The sequence below is a fragment of the Melanotaenia boesemani genome, chromosome 22, assembly GCF_017639745.1.
Source record: "Melanotaenia boesemani isolate fMelBoe1 chromosome 22, fMelBoe1.pri, whole genome shotgun sequence".
Taxonomy (NCBI): Eukaryota; Metazoa; Chordata; class Actinopteri; order Atheriniformes; family Melanotaeniidae; genus Melanotaenia; species Melanotaenia boesemani.
This window is the reverse complement of record NC_055703.1, coordinates 22,124,362-22,143,601: the sequence shown is the minus strand read 5'-3', so window position 1 is coordinate 22,143,601 and position 19,240 is coordinate 22,124,362. Positions and strand designations below refer to the sequence as shown.

Genomic DNA, 19,240 nt, shown 5'->3' with positions numbered 1-19,240 from the left:
GAAGATCGGAGGACAAAAAGCAACAGGGTAAAAATGACAGTGAGACAGATTAAGTACGATCTGAACAATGTTGAGTGAAGGATGAGAATCTGTGTGTGGGGAAAAAAAGTGTGAAACAGGCAGAAAGGTGGAGGACAGCGGAAAAGATTAGAGGAAATTTCCCCCATCAGGATTTTTTCACCCCCACAGCTTCCACTGTCCATCAGCTCAGTTATCCAAGGACAGCAAACCCACTCTAGTTAAAACTACTGAGTGTCTACTAGTGAGGGTATTAAACCAAAGTTTACACCTGGTGTTTTCCTTTATCCCATGACTTGACCTATTATGGCCCAAATCTGTTGTCAAAATTCTTCTTTTACTTAAGGAGTTGAAGTTTGATCACAATACAGTATAAGAGATTCAATAATTGCCAATATCACAAATTCCGACAATAAACATGATCATTTAACACAACACAAATATACTGAGATCTGTTTACAATGTCTATACATTAAATTAAAATATAGTGCAAAAATTGATAATATTTATTCTCAAAGTAAATATTTTTTTTTAACTAATAATAAAATTGTTGTACAGTATCAAAGTTATGCAGCTCACTTTTGATTATCAGCATTTGTCTCATGATATTTAAATTTAGGTTTAGGCTTGCAATCTGAATGAGGAAGTTGAAAAGGAGACTCATCAGACAAGACAATGTTTTTTCCAGTCATAAAGCCTTTCCAAGCATCAGTTTCAAGGTTGGACATTTAGAGAAAATATTTTGCATACCCTGGCTGTGGTGAGTGTTTGTTTCAGTTCCTGCTGCCGTTGTATAATCTCTACCAGTCTGCCCATTCTCCTCTGACCTCTATGACATCAAGAGGGAATTTTGCAGCTCATTGGTTATTTTCTCTTTTTTGGACCATTTTTTGTAAAACTTAGAGACGGCTGTGCATGAAAATCCTAGTAGATGAGCAGTTTTTTAAGGAACCAGGGAAGCTGGTACCAACAACTATACTACAGCCAATCACCTAAATACCTTTTCTTCCCTGTTCTGCAGCTGACTTTGTACTTCAGCAAGTTGTATCGACCATGTCTACATGTCTAAATGCAATGAGTTGTTGTAATGTGATTGGCTGATTATGTTAACAAGCAACTGAACAGGTCAACCTAATAAAGTGGTGGTGAGTGTACTGTTCATCTTTGTATTGTTGCAGCCCGACTATTTGACTTGTTATCCACAAATAGAAGGTGGAAATGTTATAAAACATGAAAATAGATAATTTAAGTTTTAGTATGGTTTTTATTTGATGTTAAAACAACTTATTAAACATCTTATATTGTCTCAACAGCTTTGTTATGGTTATTAACTTATGTCCTTTGATAAATATGACAGGAAATAACATTGTGCCTACAGTGTACAAACTGCTGATTGGCAAGGAGCCTAAATATCCAAGGTCCCACCTCACACTGATATGGAAAACATGAGCAGCTGGCAAGAGTAACAGCCTTAGTGAGAGGCAGTGAAGGGATGAAATCAAGGGAGACAATGATCCTTCACAGAAAGACAGACATCCAGACATGTCTGGATAATGGAGCAGGGCCATTCTCCTGGTGCTCAGTTTGAAGAAAAACAAACTAACTTAATGTTGTCAGTCATGACCTTTGCTGCCACGCTCAGCTTGAAAATAAAGCTGCAAAGGGAGTAAGCAGGCCTGCAGCCAGAGTTTCTAAACAGACTCTTCACTCACGGATTTGGAGCCCCGTACTTTGTGCCGTTCTGGCCACAACAACAAACATCTTATCACTGAATGTTACGCTGCCAAGCTGTTGGACATGACTGATGGAGGATTTGCAGTAGTCTGAGAGAATTAAATTGACTGACTGCTGCAAATATCAGTTATATTTCATAGAGGGATGAGGATTTAAAGAAGCACTGCTGAAGTTTAGCAGATTTTTTTAATACTAACAATGGCTAATTTTGCAGCCATTTGCATCATACTCGGAGTGTTCTCTACTCAGGGAAAGCCACTCCGATGCCGACTCTTGTCGTATTTCTTGTAGAGCTAAAGGCATGGCAACAGTGGCTGCAAGAATGTACATAATGTCCATCAAAACAAGTCAGAAACACACATTTTAAGGTCAGAAAGTTGCATGGTGCTGCTTTAAAATCAGTAATCTCTCACAATGTTTTTGTGGCATGGTCTAATTTTTACACAAATATGCAACTATACCAGTTTTCATCTAATGCATCAAATATTAAAGTCATCTTGCTCCACAAAGAAACAAAGTCCTTAATTCATTAAAGTCTTATTATGCTTTCTTGGCCTTTCCCTTTCCTGCTGTGCTGTTTAGCTTTATATGGATTAAAAATGAAAAATAAAGGAAAACTCCTTCTTTGGATGACAGTGGTTGGCCGTTCTGTTGCTGACATCACTGCGATCTCTCAGCAACAACACAAGGTGTAACTCCTCAGTTCTCAGGTGGAATATAAACAACAGCAATCAAATCAGCTCCGTTCTCTTCCCCTCGATTGACTCTAATGGTGTTTGTGTTTCTCAGCAGGGGTGTCGCGTTTGCTGTGTGTGCTCTTGTGAAAGCCCGAGTGTCTGTGTTTTCTGCATGTCTTGTCTCCACAGGGGGAAAACAGACAGTCTACATATTAAACAGCCAGGTATTGCTGTTCTCAGTGATGTAATTGAAAGTAATGAGATTCAACTCTCTCAGCAGGTGTTAGAGCACTTCAGCTGTATTGAACAGTGAGCTCTGTCATGTTTGTAACTGAGAAAAAAAAAAAAAGAAAAAAAAATGTATGAAACATAAAAAAAAAAAAAGGATGTGCTTGTTTAACATCTTTTATTCTTCATGAATCATTTCTGGATGCTTTAATACTTTTAGTGTCTTTTTATATGTGATAACTGGATTAACCAGTGTGAGAAAAATAAACAAAAAATGTGCATTCCTAATTCTGAGCATTGTGACTCTAAGACACAGAACACAGTGAGAAATAAAGCAGCATGTTGTCTGGATGCTTCAAAGTCCAAAAACAGTCATTCAAAAGAATTACATAGCATAGATCTGGACATCAGACTTTTTCATCTTATTACATGTACTTTTAACATGTCCTCGTGATGGGAGAGCTGGAAAGGCAAGCTAGCTACAGCTGAATGGCTAATCCCTTGCCCAGAGTGCAAACTTAAAACAGAGATGTGGTTACATCTTCATTTCAGGCTGTCCTACATTTAGGTTCAAAGCATTGGCAACTTCACCAAGATCACACAATTACTGAAATATTTGTTGACCTTCTAATCTTAACAAGTTTCCACAAAGAGCCAGATTTGTACGTGCAGTAGATGCTGGAAATGCAAAACCTTCCTTAATTTTACAAAAAAGTTACCACTAGGTTAACTGGAAAACTAAATTTAACACAGTGAACAAGACTGCAAGACTGATCGCATGACTTTTTAATCTACTGGGTCTCGGTTGTTGCCTATGGACACTTGTCCATCTGGAGCGATTGAAGAGCCACAGCAACTGTGGTGTTGCAGCTTTTCAATTTTTCCTATAACCAGATACTACTTTTCATAAGCAAATAAATAAATAAATAAATAATTGTATGGTTTATTATCATGTGGTTCAAGTTTCAGATTGTATATAACAGAACTTTTAACCTGTGGTGATTATCTGAAGACAGATTATTAAACTAAAATCAATATTTTGTTTCCAACAAAACAATTGATGAACTGAGGGCTGTAGAGTCTGAGATGTAGCTCTTAGGTTCCGGTAGTTTCTCTGAGCATTGTAAAAAGTCTGACTTTGGTCTGAACTTGCTGGGACATCACTCCTGGGAAGACTCCTGGACATACATTTTTATTTATTTATTATTATGTTTTGTTTTTGTTTTGTTTTTTTGTAAATGATATTACTAACTGTTGAATGATGGACTCTAAATAGTTTGTGAATTACTTATATTCCTTCCCACGTTGGTGGGCTGTAAAAATTTCTCCTCCAACATCTCTGCTGATATTGTTCCTCCTTGGCATTTTATTAACACAAACCTGAATGCTCGGACCAGCAAACTGACAAAACATCTGCTTTTATTGTGGTTTTCATGCTGATAATGCTAAGTGCATTTCATTAGCAGCATCTGACTCCAACTTACCTTCTTAGTTCCTATGGAAACCACAAGGGTGGACTTAATTTTTCACACACTGTCACTGAGTTTTTTTTTTTCCTTCATAAATAATGACATAGGAATATGTCATGGTTTGTTGTTCACCTGACATTTTATCTGTATATTTACAGATGTTAAAAAAAAGATATTTACAGAAGGTGTACTTACGTTTCACAACTTTAATAGGGAAGAGGAGGAAACAGATTGAAACTACAGAACAAAACAATGAATAGACTGGAGGTTTAAAAGTGTGCTAGTAGTTGCACGATGCATATTTAAATATGAAAGATGAAAGTGCTTCTGTTTGCCATCAAGTTAGGAACATGAGCACAGCAGTCATCATGTGTTTGGTTTTCTTGTGCGTGCTCACAAATGTCAGGTTTAATCCCGAGAGGCTTTTATTTTTAATTCATTTCTGACATTTCTGCATCAAGATCACATAAATTAATGAAAAATGTTTGTTTTGATCACATTTGTGTGTCTCAGTCCTTGTCAGGACATGTTTTTCTCTTCACACTTATTATCTTATCAATTACTATGTTTTGTATAAAAAAATATTTTTATTTTGTTGAAGAGATCAACAAAACACTAAAAGCATTAGTGCATTAGGGCTTTCAGTTCGTTCTTTTATCTAAAACTCACATTTTAGTACTTTAACACTGGCATGTCTATTGTTGTGAGCTGTATAGAAGAAAAAAAGAAATTAACACCCTTTTATTCGGTGCTGATTGAAAGCTGACAGTGAACTAGAGGCACATTATTAGGGAAACAAAAAGTCCAGGTCCATGTTGCTGTCCAGGTGGTGATAAAGGTTTTGCAGGTGACACAAAGTAATACTGAGAGTAATTAGGAAATATAAATATCACACGCTTTGCCTTCTGCTGTGATTAAAGACAATAGAAGGTGAAGCAGTTGTGGCAAAATCTATTTTTGATGGAAACTGTTATTATGAGCGACCGTGACAATCACAGCTACCACCATATAAATGAAAGAAAATTGACTCAGTTTTCTTTTTTTTTTTTCTTTTTTTTTCTTAAATTCTGTCCATGAAACGGAGTGTCCACAAAACTGTTTTGTAGTTATAGGATAGACAAAAAATACCCTGTTTCTCTAAGAAAATATATTTCTTTTAAAAGCACAACTGAACTTTGGCAGATTTTTGTACTCTGGTGCCTCCTAATGATGTCCAATTCAACATCTGTTTTGCATCCTATCTCTTCTCTGAACTCTCTCCAGCCAGTAGAAGTCATCCATAAATTTACTCCTGTCTTATCACTTTTTCTGTTACCTTCTCTCTTACATTTTCTTCATTTCTCCACAAATGTTCTTTTGTGCTTTCTCTGCCGAATCCGACATAGTGTGTACTCAAAACATCGAGTGTTGATATCCAGTTGAGAGATGCAGCTCCGAATAACAAAGCTCTGTCCTGGGAAACACTCTAAAACCAGTCTCCTCTCTGTGAGCCAAAGTTTGTTTAGTGTACTGGCTACACAGAACTCCCTAGCCTGTGTGCAGGTTGCTGTTGGTCTAGATTGGCACCGGTAACAATGTTGACTCCAGGATGTACATAATTAATGTCAGTGTGCCATTAAAACAAGTCAAAAGCACTTTAAAGGTCAGACATTTGCTTGAAATTACACCCATTGTTTTCTTATCTAAATCCACAAATTATTGTTTAATTTTGACTTTCAGATCAAAAACAATACAAAAACGAAAAAAATAAAAAGAATTAAAACAGCCCATTCTCTCTCAGTTCAGTGTTTTTCATCATTAACAAACTCAGGGTCTGAGTACAGCCTAATCTGAGATTTGCACGTTTTAGAATAGCATTTGGTTTAAGATCCAGACAAAAGAAATTACAGCAGCTGGCACTGTAGATGGTATAAAAGGCCAATAAACCATGCATGGTTTGTCTTGTCTTTAAAACTTTCCATCATTTGGAATGCTGTTGTCCCACAACCTTAAATCCAGTTAAATTACTCCCTAAACTGCCCCTTACTGGTTGCTTATATATCACAGCTAATGAAGGCGTACCACTCAATGTGCAGCGTTCACAAGCTAACTGATTTCTAAGCACAAACAATCCTTCAAACAAATGCAAACTAAATTACTTACATTAATTAAAGGTGAGTAAATTATTTGCCTAATTATAAAACATTATAAATTGTTGTTGGCATTATAGTAGGTCTTTAAGCAGTTCTGGCTTCTTCCCAGAAATGCATCTTCCATGGATCCCAGAATTTATAGAACGTGGTTTGCCCAGCAGAGGAATGGTTAAAAAAGAAAATCTAGGCTGAATTTGTAAAATGTGAACCTGAAATCTCCAGACCTGGCAACACACCACCCGAGACATCAACACGTACCAGTTCTAGTAGACCTATTGATTGATAATTGAAGTTTCAGGAGCAGCTACATTAATGATGCACTAGTAGTGGCTTTTTGTGCAGTTGAAGTAATAAACAAAGTTTTCCAAACTTCCACACATTCCTATGTCATTTTAGTGGAGCAGGCACCCATGTCAGCATGCTGCTGAAAGTCTTATATACTGAGGTTGTGGTGGAGAAGCAGAGAAGGAGGGGAGCAGGATGTGGGGGTTAGACAATAAGTCAATCAAACCACAATCTGCTTCCAAATAAATAGCATTTCAGTTTTGATTATACACCTATTGTGTTACATACTTATTATCATGATTTTTTGCAGTTTACGTAAATCCATTTATTAATTAACATACATACATTGATGCAAAGTAGAGATGGAAAATAGAAAATCCTTCAAAGAATCCATCAGGTGATCAGCTTAGAAAATGAAGGAAAGGTGTATGTTCATCATGCATATAATGGAGCAGTCTGACAAGTTCGTTTTTTTTTTTAGTGTCTCACTATGTTGCTGCTTACTCACAGGTAAGTCGTAGGCCTGTGTTTTTAGTAAACCCTGTACTAAAACTTGTTTTAATCTGAGACATGCCATCTAATTAATTCACCCTGTTAGTTTGCATTTGTGACATGAGTACAGCTTACATATTACTCCACGTATTCAGTTCACTTTACTTCCTGTGTTTACAAAATTTTCTATGCTAAATGGGTCTGAACTCACTTTAAATATCATGTTAGCGATGTTTTAAAAATATATATCCATAGTTTTGTAATATATGCAAGTCGCCCAGGGTGTAATACAGGCCAGAACGGCCACTGGTGATAAAACACCTGCCTCATTATTCACCTGTTACTTTTATAATGTTTTTTCCAGATTTTACACCAATACACTGCTGCAACCATAAGGCTGAATCTTTCGTTCCCCTGCGGAATGCTTATGCTGCCCTGATAGTCATCAGCTGAATCCTCACCAGTTTACAGGATCATTTTATGTCCCCTGATTGCTTCCCTGGTCACAACAACAACCAATGTTAAACATTAAACACGCAAAATAACGGAGGGAGTGTTTTAAATCTCAACTAGCTGATAGAACATCATACAGAAACACACACAGGAAGTTATTTCTCTTTAAAGGGGCAACACTGACATTACTGATATTAGCCAAAAGATGCACTTAACTTTTCCCTCTATTTTTAAATTACATATTTATATATATATTTTAACATACCTTGAAAATCAAATTTGACTTCAAATACCACGTGTGTCAGTTATGATAAACAGAAAGGACAGACTTTTTAGATAAGACTTTAGCAATTTTCAAAACTGAGACATCCTTTTCATAGAATGTTTATTGTCCTAAATGTTTCCAGTCATTCCTAATCTGTTTTGTTTCTGTGTTTGAATGAGCCCCAGCTGGATCTCTGCGATTGCCCGGAGGATCTGGAATCTGAAGTGACAGTAGTAGCAAGAAAGATGTTGGCGTTTCATCACACTGAAGAAGCTGATGCTGAAACGGTACATTTTTATCCATTGATGCTGTACAGTGTGAGGAAGGTTAGTCCTCTTTATCCAAGTTACTGTACTTTTTCTCTTTCTTTCACTAACCTCCATCTTTATATCGTTATAGCTGTATTAAAAAAGATAAATATAATTTTTTAGAAAATTTTCCCTGTTTCCTCTGCTCAGTCTCTTCGTTCTGGCAGTAAAGCCCACACCATCACCCTCCTTCCAATCACCTATCATTATCGTTTTTAGTATTTATCAGTACCTGTAACAGCAGCCTCTCATCTCCAATGACGGCAGCTTTCCTCCAGTCGATCACTTCAGAGAAGGGAAGCTCCCAGCCGTTACTCAGGATAACCGGAATACAGGCAGCCTGTGAGAACATGCAAGCGAAAGAACCAGGAAGGAAAGTTCAGCATCACACAAATTTTTCAGTTCTAAGACAATTTTTAAAGTCAAAACCACATTTGCAGTCAGAAATGTTTGTGAGTGTAGATAAAAACAACAAGAAATATCAGGCTGATGTTTGGGTGGTTGCAAAGTGGTGGGTTCATGTTTTAGTTATGAGTTGTCAGTTTTAATTTTCAGTTCTGTAGCAGTAATGATTTTTTTTTAAAGAACTGCTTTGCCTGGAAGAAAGGAAAGAAATGAAAACAGTGGAAATATTATTCCAAACTGTTTACATGATTTCCCAGCTTGAGAGAAGAAGAGTGTTGGTGACATAGAAGTCTTAAGAGAAGTTTAAAGTGGAGCGCTGGGAAGGATCAGCTTTGAGTCTTTTTTTTTTTTATCTCTCTCTTTTTCTTCCTTCACTCCGGGGCTTTTTATCCTCTTTGATTGCTTTCTTCTGATGAGACACTTTTAACATGTTCCAGTTAAGTTTTTCCACTAACAAATGGAGATGCCAAATAGATTAAAGACAAAATGAAGGACGTTTATTTATTTTTCCAGTTTGCCTCAATATTTAGAAGAGTAATTTATGAGACTTCATTCATTAGAAGTGGTTTTCATTTACCACAGTAGCTCGCTGTGATGCTGGGTGTTAAATTAATTTTATGAAGAGATTCTTGGAGCTCTTCATCATTTCTAGTTAATGGGCAAGGGTTGATTGTGCACTCTACTGTGCTATTAAGCTGTGTTTAAAGGCAACATACTCCATCTTTTCTGGCTAATTTCTTACATTTCACAGATTTTTTGCTTCACTTTGAAGCTTGTGGTGGTGTTTTATTACTTTTTTTAATCTATAATTAAATAACAGTTAGTAAATAACCAACTATAAACCCACTTCTTGTCTAAGGAAGCAGGTTTTTATGAAGAATACCGCACAACAATGGGAACCAGGTGACTTTATAAGGTTTTTCTTTTCTATCTTGACTGTGCTGAGATGGAAGGAATAAGCTTGAGGTGTTTTTAAACAATAGCTGGGCACAGTGCATGGTCTAATTAAGCAGCCATTATGCTCTTTACAAAGATCTTAAAGTTTCAGCAATGTTGGGTCCAAACATCACAGCTGGAAGCTTACTTTCCTGATTTGCAGAGCAGGGTTCTACAGTCAGTCTGTATAGAATTTGGATTCTGTGGGTTGGGCCTGCAGGGTATTTTTCCATCTGTCCTCCCACAGCCTTCTGCTACTAGCACTACTGTTGTTCTGGATTTAAAAGTGTAGTTGTGGAAAAGACACTTTGAAACCCACTTCGGTAAACTAGAGCTTCAGGACCGAGATGCATTCAAATATTTTAAATGAGTTTTGGATCATTTGGGGATATTATATTACATGTGTCTCTTTTTGCATCTTTGTATCTGTGTATTAGCAACTATGGATTAAGGGTTTGCAGTATTGAAACCACCATCTTATTATCTACAGCTGTATTAATTGTTAAAATGATGCATTTTCCAGAAGAATTCTTTCCTTGTACCAAGTTTCAATTTACCATTGGTGGTCTTAATATAACAGCCAAATAGTTTATGATTATGATTCTTCTGATTACCAGACAGCATATATTAAACATCCGTTGGGATGTGATTAGTCTGACTTGTCTTACATCAACTTCTGGGCAAAATAAATTATTTTGCATGGCATTCTTCTCTCATAGTTCCCTGTGTGTTGTTGCTTTATAAGTTCATCCCTTACTGAAAAACAATGACCTCAGAACTCAAACCTATAAGCTGAAAATCATAAGTTATAAGAGAGATTTAGATTGTGTAAAAAACAAGGACTCTCTGAGCCTTCTGATGAACAAAGATCATAAATTTTTACAATGTTTGTGGAAATGACTGATCCTATGATTAAAGCTGTCATCAAAAACACCTTCTCATATCTGCTTACAGACATTTAAATATAAAAAGCAAGTATGTTGTCTCCATTGCCACCTGTTTTGTGTTCCAATAGGCTATTTCTCACCATAGTGCTTGTTCCTCAGCACCTGACCGGACCTTGTTTGACCATGCCTTCTCTAAGCCAGTATGTCTCTTTGTTCAATAACGCTCAATATCGTAATGAACAATACTATATCAATACTCTGTAGTAAAATGTTCATGGTATGAGCTAGGCGGTAGCATTATGGGTTTTATAATGTGATTGCCTGCCTCTGCTTGTAGCTGTTGGATTTGAGCTAGGGTTTCCCTTACAGGAGTCAGACATCATGCCAACTGATATATCCAATGTATCAGTTGCAAATATAAATTAAAGCCGCAAGCGGCATCCATCGGGTCCGAGCGTCCTGGACCCCGCCACCCGATGTTGCCATGACAACGGGTGGTGTAATGCGTTAAGGACCCAACATGTATGAATCCTGTCAACTTTGGTGCAGTTCCCATTCATTCCTGTGGAGATATGAGCGAACCGTGTTTAATGGCGAGATGGTCATTTTCCGTCGGTTGCCACGGTTACATGCTTTCTCCTATTAGAAAGATTTGAGGAGCGTTTGGTCCCCAACTTGTCAGGAAGGTTCCCACCAAGTTTGGAGTCAGTCGCACGAATCCCCTCTGACTAGTTTGTTCAAATGGCAGTGAAATCCAAGATGGCGGGCGACCCGTTGCCATGGTAACAGGTGTTTGATTGACTTCTTTGCTGGACTTGGGGTGTGACACGTATGAATACTGTCAAGTTTGGTGGAGATCCCATGTATTTCTATGGAGATATGAGCAAACCGTGTTTCATGGCGAGAAGGCGTTTTTCGGTGGGTTGCCACGGTAACACGCTTTCTGCTATTAGAAAGATTTGAGGAGCGTTTGGTCCCCAACTTGTCAGGAAGCTTCCCACCAAGTTTGGAGTCAATCGCACGAATCCCCTCAGACTAGTTCGTTCAAATAAGATGTGTGTAAAGTGCAAAAAATGGCGAAAAAATGGCCGCACACACCAAGATGGCGGGCACCCCGTTGCCATGACAACAGGTGTTCAATTGAGTTTTTTGGTCGACTCGGGGTGTTACACGTGTGTGCCGAGTTTCGTGTTCCTACGTCGAAGTAGACTTTTGGGACCCCATTCATTTGGGGATCTTGGGGGTGTCTAGGTGGCGCTGTAGAGCCAATTTTGCATTGAAGTGTATGCGGACCTTATAATATCCGAGTTACACGGGACCTGACGTGTGTGCCAAAATTCACAACTTTTCATGGGTGTTTAGGGGGTCAAATTTGGTGGCGAAATGCTTAGAAGGAGGAGGAGACTAAACATTTCAGGAACAATAGGGTCTCGCCATACTTTGGATGGCTCGGACCCTAAATATACAAATACAATATGCATTATGCAAATATACTAATACACTAGGTCCTGATCTAGGTTTGAATGCAGTGAGTCTCATGGCAGCCCTTAAATGTCACACTGTACAATATAATTTGACTGTGTCTGAAATGGAGCAGTAGCAGAGAAAGTGAATACACTAAGTCTGGTATTGTCCTTTAAAGTTCAAGTTCCACTGGATTTTTAATCAGGAGAAGCTGAGGGATTAGAGGAGATTTATAAAATGCTGATAACATAATCAGTGACCTGTCGATACAACTTCTCTTGATTAGTCTGGCTATTTGAGATGACCTTTTTTTTCTTTTTTTTTTTTTTTTTTTGTCTTTATTTCAGTCATATCCTCACAAATCTCTGTATTTCTTCCATTTTCACACTTTGCTGTCATTTTTCTTTCTTTTTTTTCCCCCAAAACAAGCAGCCCTCTTTGTTAAAAAAAAATGCTGTTAAAACAATTTATTGTATTTAAATACTGAAATCTACCTACATTTGCAATTTATCTGAACTGAATATGTTATCTCAACTTTTCAGAAATAAAAAAAAAAGTTTAGATTTTTTTAAGTTAATAGTCCATGTCATATTTGTTCTAAGGTTTAACCTTTTTCTAACACTTGAGACGTGTAAGTACACGTGTTACAGCTTGCAGGAACTGTCTGTACTGGTTGTATAAATCCATAGAGAAGTCATTTTGGTGTCAGATTACCAAAGAAAAAGCTGCAGTATTGCTTGTACTGGCTTCTCTAAATAACACCTGAGGATGGAAATAAGCACAAGCGATTTATCCCTAAATTTAAATGTGCATAAAAAATCCGAGAGGGGAATAAAACATAAGCAATAGCTGGAAAAACAAGATTGCTGAAGGCAAACACAGGGCAGAGCTGGATAAGTAATCTCAAATCAGTGAAACAGACAGAAATAACATGCTAATGCAGGATGAACACATCTGTACTCTGAAGATGTGTCTACTCAGTGTTCTATCTTCAGAAACAGGCCTTTTCTATGTCACTGAGATGACAGATTGTCAATAGTAATAAAATGCAGTGTTGGTAGAAGGAGGACAAGGAGAGGTTTCATTCTTTAAGGTGCCCAGCTGGCGCTCCACAGACAGACTGCTGAGCCTTTACCAGCAATCATGAGACAACATGACAGCATCAAAGAACAGAACCAGTGATTTTATTTTTTGTCTGAACCAAAGTCATGACATCGTGGTGGATAATTAACTTTTTCTTAGATTGGTGGGGTTGTGTATACTATTTAAAGTCATTGCTATGTTGTTTTGTATCTGCTGACAACAGCCCTGGTTCCAAACAGCACTTTGTTAGTCCCGATAAAGGATTCTTAGGCAGAATTGGATACCTCCTGGATGCCTCTTTGGTGAGGTGTTCTGTGTGTGTTGCATTGCTAGGAAGTTCTGGGGAAGGCCCAGGACACACTGGAGGAACTACATCTCTCAACTGGCCTAGAAATACCTCGGGATTCACCCTGACAAAAGTAGCTAGTAAGAGGGAAGCCGCGACCTCCCTACTTTCTGCCCTTGTAACCCAACCTCAGATTAGCGATAGAAAATGGATGGATGGATGGATAAAAATGCATTTTTTAAAAAGCATTTTGAATTGCAGGGCAATCTGAAAGTAAAAATCATTACAAAAGATCACTTGTAGACATAAATGAAGCAAAATCATCAACACACATCAACTAAATGCTATTTAAGAATTGGAATCTCTTCATTTTTTTTTTTTTTTTTTTTGTGTTAATTTAACTGTTCAGAAAAAAAAAATCTAATATGTAAAGACATCCATGTAAGCAGAAACACATAGACATACCTGTAATGCCTCCAGGAAGCGAAAGGATCCCAGACGTCGTCCCCGCGGCACCAGGCAGAAGCTGGAGTTGTGAAGCAGCTCCTGGTAGTCGAACCTACACAAACACAAAATAAAAGATTTGGTGAGACAATAAGTGGACGGTTGTGGAACAAGTAAACGGAAAACTGAAAGAACTGGAATGAAGACGATATAGTTTTGCTTTGTAAAGCAATTCTTTTTTACACTCAAACTCCCAATACTCAAAATTCAGATAAAGACCAGAAAATGGAAAGAAGACATTTATACAAGTGTAACTAAGAAGCATTCATAATTGTTTCTCTTGAGGTCTTGTATTAACAGCAGGGTTAACAGTGCTAAAAGTAAAAAACATAGTTATCAACCTTAATCTATTCTCAGTCTTTCTCCTGTTTCCACAGTTTACTTATAAACAAGACTCAAAAGTAACCAACTTCTCTTCAAGGACTTGATATCATTTCTTAAATTTGTTGCAGTGAAAGACAGAGTGCTAGCACCTGCACGTCAAAAGGTAAAATATAAAATGTGCTGGAAAAAGCATGCAACAGCTGATATAAAAATCAAAAATCAGTGTCCCTGAACATATTTTATCTGCTACTGATATAGAATAAGAGCTGTTTATTCAAGGTTACCCTCAGTGAAAGTTTCACTCAGCTGAGTTGGATAAAACTATTGATCTCATAGAACACTATATCATGTCCATCAGGAGAGATCAACAAGTGTTTGACTGGTGAAATTCAGTAAGTCCAGATTTGCAATGCCTTGCAGGATGCAAGGGTTTCACAGGAGAATTTAAGTGATATTAATGTGACTGAGCAGCTTAGAAGAGCTGACCAGAAATCTCTTATCAAACACTTGCCACTGGAACTTGCTTCTTGTGTGGAATAGAGCAACTTTTTACAGAGCTCCTCAGGGAACACAGAAATTTTTTTTTATCTTTTGTGTTCCCTCGTGATAATTTTGCGTTGATTTTGGCATTACTGTTTGCCTCACCTGGCAGATCTGACTTAAATAACAGCTGATGAATGACACATTACATTGGTCAAATGACGTTTCTGAGGCAGAGTGCAGACAAAATAGTCTAAAGAAAGAAGATTAAATTCTCCTTTTTGAGCCAGCTTATCCTCAAGAGAAGCTGACGTCATGTATTATTATGTATTTTTCGACACGATTAGCCCAACTTCTTCTTAATAATGAGCTGTACTCAGCAGTTAATAATTTGGTCATGAAAATTAATGGAAATTAGGGTTTATTTAAAAAATCAATCTCACTTTACAGTCTACACACAAGCAGCCAAAACAGTAAAGCAGCAAAATTCTTGATACCATTTCAGATTACAACAAAACTCTTTGTCTGTACTTGTAATTAATCAATTAAAGCACTACAAAATCTAATGACTACTACACAAAGTCATTGTCTGGTGTGCGAGTTAAGTTGACTTGATGCAGAGAGGGGCAGATGCAGACTAGAAACACCTAAAGAAACTGAGCAAAATGGCTTTAACAGGCTGTGCACACTCTTGGATCATTGCGTTTTTTTGTGAGGGAACGCAAAAGTACTGCAAGGTAAAACATAAGAAAAAAAAATCCTGTATCCCCTAGGGTGCTCCGTAGATTTAGTTTGCTTTTAGAAGGATAAAAATGAATGAATTGCAACTGGGAACCAAAAAACTAGCAAAACAATTGTAGTATTTCAAGTAATTCAAGGTTTATGTGTCCTCTTTGTTGCAAGGCCTGTGTGGTATGAATTTCATCATCTTAACATCCCACAGAGGTTTCTGCAGGTCTTTTTATGGATAACTTTTTGCAGCCCAAATACTGGTAACCACACAAACTGAGTGAGCCTACTCTGTCTGTATCAGGGTCTCCATTAAGGAAAAAAAATACCAGACTCAGAAGATAAACTTTTGCTAGGTTTATTGTGCTCATGATATGTCCTTACAGCCAGATATGTCCTATAAATTTGAAAATAATGCAACCACAAATAACTGTGAGAGCAACCGAATGTAGAGGGTAAAAAATTGTGTCCAAAAGAGTGACAGTCATAGTGTAAAAATAATCAACAGATTCCTTTAACCTTTACATTGTGTGTATGTGGAGGAGTGTGTGATCTCAGAGCTGGCCTGAGGAGCTTTTAGATAGCAGCCTAATCTGTCTGGGATCAACTGTCCCCACCATTCACTGTTAGACAAGGATGTGTGTGTGTTTGTGTGTATCCACCTGACTGGAAAGCCTGTCTCTATAATGTGGGTGTTTGACAAGTCCTTTTGATGAGCATCTAGCAAATCATCATTGATGAAATATCATCTATTAACAAGTTTTTCTACTATGAATGAAATACAGTTGGCAAAAATTGCTCTCCTGAGGTGGAAATGGCACCTTCAAGAAAATAAGAAAAGTTTAGGAAAATAAGACCATCTGGGTCTTATGTATGTAATGTAATATTCGATTCATCACAGGTAGAAATGCTAAAACACAGTGTTGGCTGCTTGCTTCACATAAAAGTCTTTTTGATTATAATTCATATGTAAAAATGACCTGATTCAACTAAGTCTGTCTTTAAAATGTGGTAATGTATGTTCAGTCTTTTGTTATATGGTTTGGAAAGGACATAAGTTAACATGGCAGTTTAAAAAGTATTTGGGACTAATCCTGGAAGCTATTTTCATTTAAAGATGCTAAACTTTCAGCTGACATTTCTTTGAAATGAACAGTCTGAGCCCACCAAAAAGTTATCAAAGCATCCGCCTTGCTAGCATAAGATTGTTAGCGACAGGGCGGTGCTTTTCATCATCCTTGGTCTAAATGTCTCCTGCAAGGATGCAATTATAAAACAGAAAACAATCAATAAAGTTATTGCTAAGATAACATCAGAGACAATTCTCATTCTCCGCTGGCTTTCTTGGGAAGGATAGAAGTTAAGTATATCAGTAATTATATATTAGAATAAAGATACAAAAGATTGGCTATTAAAAAACAAAGAGCTGAAAGGCTTTTCAGATTCACACAGACAAAGTTTCTGCCAGCTGTGGACTCTTTTCATCTTTAAATGTTACTTGTCAGGGATTCTTTTATGTGGTGAGAGGTGCTTTATTTCTAGAATATGCTTGTTTATATGTCTATTTTAACTCTGGTCAAGATGTGATGTGGTTATAGATGCTCAGACACAGGCGATATGGAGCACACTTCTTGGCTGAATCCTAAGATCATATTAAAAAAAAACATATTTTTTTTCTTTTTCAGTGTGGTAATTGTGCAACTAATTTAGAAGCCAAACAGATGATAAGTGTCAAATACATATTTTTCAGCAGTTAAAATGTTTCAACATGTCAGAAAGGCTCATTTCACATGTTGACCCATGAAAAGTGTAACAGCTGGGGGGCTAGCTATCCTCAAATTCCCTAAAATACTGGTGGAAGGCTAATTTATCCAGATCCAAGAAAACCTGGCCGGTAGCACAACACAATTCAGAAAAGACCTGGGTGCTTACATGTCTTAATAAAACAAACAGCTGAGAAAACAGACTCTGGATGGAGAAGAAGAACAGACAAACACTGAGTCTTAATCAGATATTAGACCCTTACCCCACCTAGAGGCTGACTAATCCTTTCGAAACCCAATTTTCCAATCGATTAATCTGTCATCACGCCTCCTCAGTCACCTGCATTAATGTTTGCAGTGAAGAAGCTGCAGGGTGTTTCACCTCACTGCTCTTACACCTGTGAGTGCAAATGCTTACAAGCTCAACAGCAGCACTTTGCATCCATGGCAGGCTAGTTTCAGTGAATGTTAGTACGTATATACATATATGCATGTTTATGTGTGAACTAAGGATAGACGACAGTTCTTGAGATTTGACTAAAGTATATACTCGCGGGTATGTACTCAAATTTTAAATTTAATTATAGCCAATAGGATTAGTGGGAGATGTCTGATATTGTTTTAATTCTGTTTTTGCTCTTTTAAATTCTGTTTTCATGCATTTGTTGTTTGTATTGCTGTTAAAAAAAAAGGCCATAGGATGTTTTCTGTTAACTTTTTTTTTTTTTTTACATATAATGCAGTTGTTTCTGTTTTCTGTCTTTAGTATTTCTTTCTTATTTTTCTTTTCTTCACTTTCTCCTTCTCTCCTCTCCTCATTCTCCTCTTCTTTTGTTCCCCCATTAGGTTCAGACTTAATATGCAATTACACAATAACCAAATTAAAATATAAAGAGTAAAATAAAGAGGACCCTTATATCGATAAAGATTCATTTCCTTTATTTCTATTAAACTCCACCTTGGTTAAAGCAAATTTGCTTTACTCAACATGACAGCCAGAACATTTTTCTGGGCAAGAAAAGAAAAAAGAAAAAAAAATATCTTTGCAGTGTTTGTACTGTTTAAGTTATGTGACAGATGCTTTACGAGAACTATGACTATATCTAACCCAAGGATCCTGGTACTCAAGGACTGGTATCCTGCAGGTTTTAGAAGTTTCGCTATGAGGTACACATCTCTACCAAGTTAATGTTACACTGTTGATTTCACAACATAATAATGATTTATGAAATCACACACCATGGATTAGACTTGCTTGTTTAGGACTTAATGAGTATTTTCAGAATATTATCTTTGTGTTTTGTCAATGCAAAGTAATAAAAAAATAATTTTTGTTTTATCACAGCCCTAGTGGATTTAGTGACTTTGGGCTTTAAATTCTTTAATTTAAGTAAAATTCTGGTGCATAATCAGCCTCATGTCTACACTTTCCACTACTTCTCTCTTTGCTTTCAATCAGCTGCGCTGTGCTTCTTGCATAATTATCAAAAACTATTGTGATCGGTACCTGATTGCATCTTTGCTATGCATGACTCTCCATTCCCAGTGTTCAAATTACCTAAAACTCATCAGATGTTTTGGAAAAAAGACTTTAATTTTTTCACCGGCTGGGTGGTTGTAGAATGAATTCGGTTTTTTCTCTGTTTTTATGCAGAAAAGTGACAGTGTAAGACAGAAGATAGAGCTGAGTGATTCCATGTGAGAGAGAATTAAGAATCAATATATACCACAGAAAATCAGTTGGAGGATTTTTGCTGAAAATAAAAGAAAGAATATTGTTTGATGAAAAGTCAAATGATTTTCTCAATAGACAATAAACAGTTTCAGGAGTGATGGATCAATATGAGGCCTAACAGAGATGACCTGTGGTTCACACTCGTGAAAAATGTGTGCTTTTATAACAGAAGGCTAGCTAGAATCCACAGAACCAAATATTTCACACAAAAGTAATACAGCTGGAGAGCTCTCCTCACAGGCAGACAGAGAGAAATATTGTTGATAATTGAAAGCTCTGTGTATCCATCTCGTTGTATATTGTCTTTCAGCCACAAACACTTTGCTCGGTTTGTGAGAAAACACATACACAGACACTGGTGTGTTATAGATAAGTTTATCTACTCCATAAATTAGCAGGAGCCAATCTCATGAGTAAGAGCTGTGGTCTTATCAGATGCAAACTAATTTTATATGTAACAGGAGACTATGTGATGTTGATGGCAGGCAATTAGATGATAATAGCTTGATTTATTTCTTCATGATCTGGTTCCTGTCTTGTTTGTTTACACATGGAAATGCCAATAAATACAGCAATGTGTTGC

The 19,240-nt window shown here is 37.1% G+C and overlaps 1 protein-coding gene across 1 annotated transcript in view; it reads right to left on the bottom strand.

The window, feature by feature from the left end:
- Positions 1 to 19,240, bottom strand: part of LOC121633777 (exostosin-1-like) — a 273,065-nt gene that overhangs the window by 43,308 nt on the left and 210,517 nt on the right. Inside the window, exons 4-5 of the mRNA XM_041976022.1 lie at positions 13,588 to 13,681; positions 8,294 to 8,401 (exon numbers count right to left, since the gene is read on the bottom strand). Coding sequence (XP_041831956.1) covers positions 8,294 to 8,401; positions 13,588 to 13,681 — 202 coding nt within the window. The remainder of the gene's footprint in view (positions 1 to 8,293; positions 8,402 to 13,587; positions 13,682 to 19,240) is intronic.